Source organism: Coregonus lavaretus (assembly GCF_964263955.1).
Source record: "Coregonus lavaretus genome assembly, chromosome: 37".
NCBI lineage: Eukaryota > Metazoa > Chordata > Actinopteri > Salmoniformes > Salmonidae > Coregonus > Coregonus lavaretus.
In genome coordinates, this window is record NC_140024.1 from 27,824,507 (window position 1) to 27,830,666 (window position 6,160).

At 43.5% G+C, this 6,160-nt stretch overlaps 1 protein-coding gene across 1 annotated transcript; it reads right to left on the bottom strand.

Annotated features, from left to right (window-relative positions):
* Positions 1-1,550: 1,550 nt before the first annotated feature.
* Positions 1,551-5,291, bottom strand: LOC311111596 (talin rod domain-containing protein 1-like). The gene has a single exon (XM_084154363.1). It carries the CDS (start codon positions 3,350-3,352, stop codon positions 2,288-2,290), a length of 1,065 nt encoding a protein of 354 aa, XP_084010489.1. The 5' UTR covers positions 3,353-5,291; the 3' UTR covers positions 1,551-2,287.
* Positions 5,292-6,160: the final 869 nt, after the last annotated feature.

Here is a 6,160-nt window from a genome sequence, read left to right on the forward strand (position 1 = left end):
TAACACTTGAAGCCAACCGGTATGATGTACTCACACATTGATGTGTTGTGAGACTTGTCATAAGCACGTTATAACCCCATTATGCATTGGTTTATCTCATTACAATTCTGAGTTATCATCAGCCACTTTGATTCAGTAGACCAATTACCACATAAAAAGTTTATTATAAATCTTTATATTATAAATGTTATCATATTATATGTTAATGCTAAAACATAATAAGAACTTATAAGAAGTAATACTACATTATACTGTACCTGTTGTCTTTCATTTAAGTGATACTAGCAGGACCGTCGCTCTCTCTTGCATAATTGTTCTGTCTATGACTGGTCAGTTATCATTGTTCAGAGTCAGGACCGGTATTCATAAAGCATCTTAGTAGGAGTGCTAATCTAGGATCAGGTCCCCTCTTTGCATTTAATCTTATTCATGATGATCTAAAACTGATTCTAGATCAGCACTTCTACCCTGAGAGGCTTTATGAATACGGGCCCAGGCCTAAACCACCTCATAGTGAATTAAACTAAACTGATTCTAGATCAGCACTTCTACCCTGAGAGGCTTTATGAATATGGGCCCAGGCCTAAACCACCTCATAGTGAATTAAACTAAACTGATTCTAGATCAGCACTTCTACCCTGAGAGGCTTTATGAATACGGGCCCAGGCCTAAACCACCTCATAGTGAATTAAACTAAATATTCAGTACACAAGACTCAACCAATGAAACACTCTCAAACTACAGCAAACTGCTGTATTGTTCTTTGAAACCCTGTGTTTAAGGCTATGTGATAAATTAAAATATCTGGCTGACATGGCAACCTGAATTAATTTACATGGCTAATTTCCGTCAGAGTAGAGCGTGTGTTTCCTTCAGGCAATAAAGACTGTTATTTATCATCATCTGTAATATTCCCCACTAGCACCTGTTCCTTCATGTTACTACAGACAACATATACATCATGTTAATATGGTCCATATTCTTTCATCATCATAATGATGATCAAATCTAGCTATCAATCCATCATCACAATATTTCCAATACATGAGAGAGAGAGAGAGAGAGAGAGAGAGAGCGAGAGAGAGAGAGAGAGAGAGCGAGAGAGAGAGAGAGAGAGAGAGAGAGAGAGAGAGAGAGAGAGAGAGAGAGAGAGAGAGAGAGAGAGAGAGAGTCAGTCTTCTAACTACTGTGTTTCACCTTATTCAATCATGTAGCTACACACTGTCTTTATGGTCACTTTAAACAAGGTCCATCTTGTGAGGGTAAATGAAGCCTTCATAAACCATTAAGAGGTCTACATGGAGACCTCATAAATAATGTACAAGCAAATGTCATACAATACCAGGGTGATATAACAGGGCCCTTACATCTAGTGCTTTGGCAAACCCTTAAGCCACCCTTTATACAATATAAACATAGTTTAGAAGTGATTTGTGGAGCATTTAGGGTTAAGTTTGACTGTCTACATCACATTGTGAAGTAGTGCTTGTTATAACAGAGTCATGTATATTAACGGTATGCTGACACAAAGACTGATCTGAGAACAGCGCTTACGAGAAATAACCTTTTTTAATAGTTGAAATAAATACTAATTTATACATGCATGATCCAAAAAAAACACATGAACAATACTATGGTAAGTCTGGTAGATAGTGTAAAACCTATGGCACACACTCACAGCAGCTTTTACCCATTTTAAGAATTTCACACATTGAAAAACACAAGCGATGGAGGACACTCTTCTTCTTACTTCCTACTCTCACTAGAGCACATGTACATCTACTACAGGTCACCTGGGGGTCCATAGGTCATAGGTCATAGGTGATAGGTCACACACACGGCAGGCTACATCCATCATTTCATATCTGGCGTTTTCACCATAGCTGAAAACTGAGGTAAACTTTATCAGGTTTTAAGATCATTGTATGTTTGTTTTTGGCAAAGAGAAGGCCAACAGGTGTATGTAAATAGGAGACTGAGTTTAAGTTGTCTGTTTCTTACGGTGAGGTTCTGGTCACATCCAGCGCAACCAAAACCTTGTTTTCCGATGTTGTTACTTCTAAGCTCAGTAAAACTCCAAACACAGCACACCTATCTCATCCGTAGAACCAGATCCAGACTCCTTCCTTTGTGTTCGCTCTCTGCTCTCACTCAACCTCCCGACCCTAAACGAACTGGGCCAATCCGAGCCAGTCTCTTTGGTATGCCAAAACAAGGAGATAGAGATGGGATTTTTTCTCATCCACGATCACTTCTAGAATGGGTTTATTTCTATTTCTTTATTCAACTAATTCACAGAATGGGAATTGACTGGCGGTAGAGTCCTGGGTGAAGACCTCTCCCTTAGCGCCTGTGAGAGCAGCGTGCAGCCGTCCGACACCGCGCACGCCGAGTTGCGCAAGCGCTCCCTGTAGTCTGCCATCTTAGTACTGCTCTCTGGATGCTGGGAGACGTCCCGGAGGCCCTGAGTGAGGAGGACACACGCTGACACCACGCTCATGGCGCCGCCCAGAACCGCCGTCTGCACACCCTTCCCCTCAGGCGACACGCTCGCCGCCCGGCCTAGAAACTGCGGTTCCGTGGCGAACCCGACCAATGCGTTTACCGCTTGGACCAGCGCCGCGCTGAACAGGACGCAGCGGTTGCGCGTCAGCTCACTGGGCTGCGTCTTGACTTCACGGACGCAGGCCAAGAGGGCCGTGCCGCTCGTGCTAATGCTCTTGACGCTGAGCTTGAACTGTTCCTTGGCGAAGCGGTCCTTGGACCTCTCGCTGGCCAGGCCCGAGGCGTCTGTCAGGGTCTTGAGGCTGCGGGAGATGTTCTGAGATAGCTCCAGGAGTAGCTGGGGCGTGAGGTCCGGCAGCGATGTGACCCGGAGGATGCTGCAGCTCTGCTCCACCTCGTGGCGGCACCGTGTCACTTTGTAGCGGTCCACCAGCCCTGGCAGACATGGCTGAGAACCCGTGGTCTCTACCGCCGCTAGGTAGGCGGCATGCGCCGAACACTCGGTCAACGACACCACCAGGTCCCCCATCTCTAGTAAGCGGTCTCCCACCTCGACGAAGCGGCCCATGTTGAGCTGCGACTGGATGTCGTGGGTGAGGATGGAGAGTTCCTTGGTGCGGGCGATGACCGTGTCGCGGCACTGCTCGAAGGTCTCGGCCACAGCCACGCCGTCCGCGGTGACCACGGGCCGTGTCTCGCTGCAGAGCAGGAGGAGGTCGGCAACCAGCTGCATCTTGCCCTTACACGTGTCACAGATGGACGACAGCTTCTTCCTCTGCTGCACGCTGCTGCTCTGTGTGCTGCTGGAACCCTCGCTAGCTGACCTCCCTGAGCCACTACTAGCCATAGTAGGGGGGTCAAGCTGCTCGATTAGTGGGGGGGTTTCAATGAGAAACGTGTTTTACGTCGTCACACACTCCATGGTCAGAAAGCGTAGTTTAAGACATTGTTATTAACGATAACCCACACCCCTATATGTGTAAAACTGTGAGTTTGAACTGGCCAGAGAATATTCCTTATAGTCCTTCAGAGTATATGTAGTCCACTGTATGTGTCAATGTGAGATTGCGAAAAAGCACAGGGCATCGTATTCTCAAAGTAAACATTTGCTGAGATCAAATTAGAATTTCTATGTCATGGTACTCCAGCTCATTATTCACATACAAAGTACGGCTTGGAATTCTGTTGGGGTTAAATTAGTACCTTGGTTTTGAGCTATGATCTATAAAATTAACTATTCTAAACAGTCACTTCCTTTTCATTTTTTGGTGACGAGAATCCCTTCAAATGTTAACTTTTCATTTACTCAGTGTTTATAACTTATTCGTTGTCATGTTTACATACTAACTAAAATACCCTGGGAAAAAAACTTCAACCACCTGCTAATATCTATTGTAGTCCCAGGTTTTCGCAAAACAGAAAAATTCACAGGTTATTGTAATAAACTATATTAGTCAAAATCACACACTAAACTGCAGTGCCACCAAGGTGCCTATACTTCAGTGCAGACTGTACAAAGATAATATTAAAACTTATGAATCTAATAAAATCAAAAAAATATTATCGATCTGATAATATTTGAACTGATAAACTACAACTTTAAGACGTGTCCTTTTTTCGGATTAAATTTTCTCGAGAACACGATAGGATCTTAAAATACCTGCTTGTTTGAGGGCAGGGTGTATGTGAACCGTATTGTCCGTTGAAGTGTACCCACTAAATTTGACCACCCTAGTTTGACCGGGAGGCTGGCTCATTCCAGTTACAAGGAGAGCACCACCCAGACTGTTCCGTTCGACCACTCCTCGCTCCCTCTGCCTTTCCTGCATCATCATTACATGAGTCTTTCCAAACAGAAGGCTCCAAAAACGCAACAGGCCAATTGCACTGGCCCTCCCGCGACTTTCAACCTCTTCTTTTTCATACACAGTCCCGTGATAGACACTTGTTCGTCCGGCAGGTTCGATTCCATAGGCATATCTATTGTCCATAAGCACTTCTTAGCAAAACGCGGGGAGTGAATGTCTTGTCCGGAATATCCTGTGTCGGGTTTCGGTTTTGATATCCATAGCAGTCGTGTCCCTGTTGAAATTATGGCCTAAACTCCTGAACACGTCTTAAACATTATTTCACAACTAACATGTCGGTCGACCACAAGACATCACTGAAAAATGAGTGGTGGGGATTCCAAACTGAAAGTCAGTTGTGCTTTCTCCCGCTACATCTTCTGTATAGCCTAGTATCAGGAAGCGGGGAGGGTGTGGTCGCACTAGAACGGCTTGATTGTAGCGATGTAGCAACACAGGCAGCGATGCAAGAATGATAGTCTTCCGCTGAAATAATATGTAACTTTAAAACTGTGTTTAAAGTCAATCTGGCGCGTCAATATACAGCCAAAACGCCTGGCGCGCGCTTATCAAAAGGTCCAATACGATTCCACAGTTGTCCCGGATAGTTGCTGGCTTTCCTGGTGAGTTTTATGGTCCGGGTTTTAGGGCAGACTGCTCCCTCTGCCATGAGCCAGCCCTTCCCGAGGCCCCGACGTGGGTGCATTCGACTACCGGTGTAAGGGCAAAGTTACACCCAAAACGCAGTTCTACAAAATGACCGACAGTCCGCCCTGCATTTCATTTCTTTGGTTTCCTTAATTTCCCTTCTCAAAAACAATCAAACCGTGTGATACTGCGAGACCGCGCCGTTCTTTCTTATACAAGTCCAAACTTATTTTACACTGCTCATATTGACTGCTATAACACAGCTGTTGGATTCTACTAGAATGAGTGGCGTCTTTGCTGCGCTTTAATTTGGACTTTAATTTTGTGTTTCGTGTTTCACGACGCATTGGCTACGTTTCCACTTCCTGAGCTTGAGCTATTAATTACCAATGATGTAAATAAACCCTGGATTGCTAATGTTATTACATTTTAGTCATTTAGCAGACGCGCTTATCCAGAGCTACTTACAGTTAGTGAGTGCATTTTTTATTTATTTTTCATACTGGCCCCCGTGGGAATTGAACCCACAACCCTGGCGTTGCAAGCACCATGCTCTACCAACTGAGCTACACAGGGCCATTATGTATTGGCCATTGTGAGACTTTGAATCCACTGGAGCAGTCCTCCATAGGAATGAATGGAATTCTACAGTATTTCAAGTAAATGTTTTAAGGAGAAAATTACATGTATTTAAGTATTTTTGTTGTTGTTGTGGGGACAGTAACATTAGCAATCTCAAAAAAGTATACTTTAAGGATTTAAAAAATATATTTATATATCTTTTTATGTTTAGCTCACATAATATAATTTAAAAGTATGCGTTAAGGTGTCTGTAATATAATGAATGTGGCAAAAACAAATGTAGACATTAATAAACACATTTATATAGCTTTCTAAATATTTTTTACAACGTTGGGGGTGTGCCTAAATGGAGGCATGGTGACTTCAACACAGCACATCTAGTGTATCTATAAATCATTGGCAATAACTCATCTATTACACAGAATCAGCCAATCTGATTTAACTCACAACGAATGACATTAGGCTAAGGGCAACAATGTATTCTAAGAGATTGAACTATGATTTATTAATTTTTATTAAACGGTATTAAGACTATCTCAAAATAAGAGAAACAGACTACAGAACTCATGTTCTGTACC

What these genes read in the sequence shown, in the direction of transcription:
- LOC311111596 (XM_084154363.1), bottom strand. Translation starts at nt 3,352, where the DNA reads ATGGCTAGTAGTGGCTCAGGGAGGTCAGCTAGCGAGGGTTCCAGCAGC.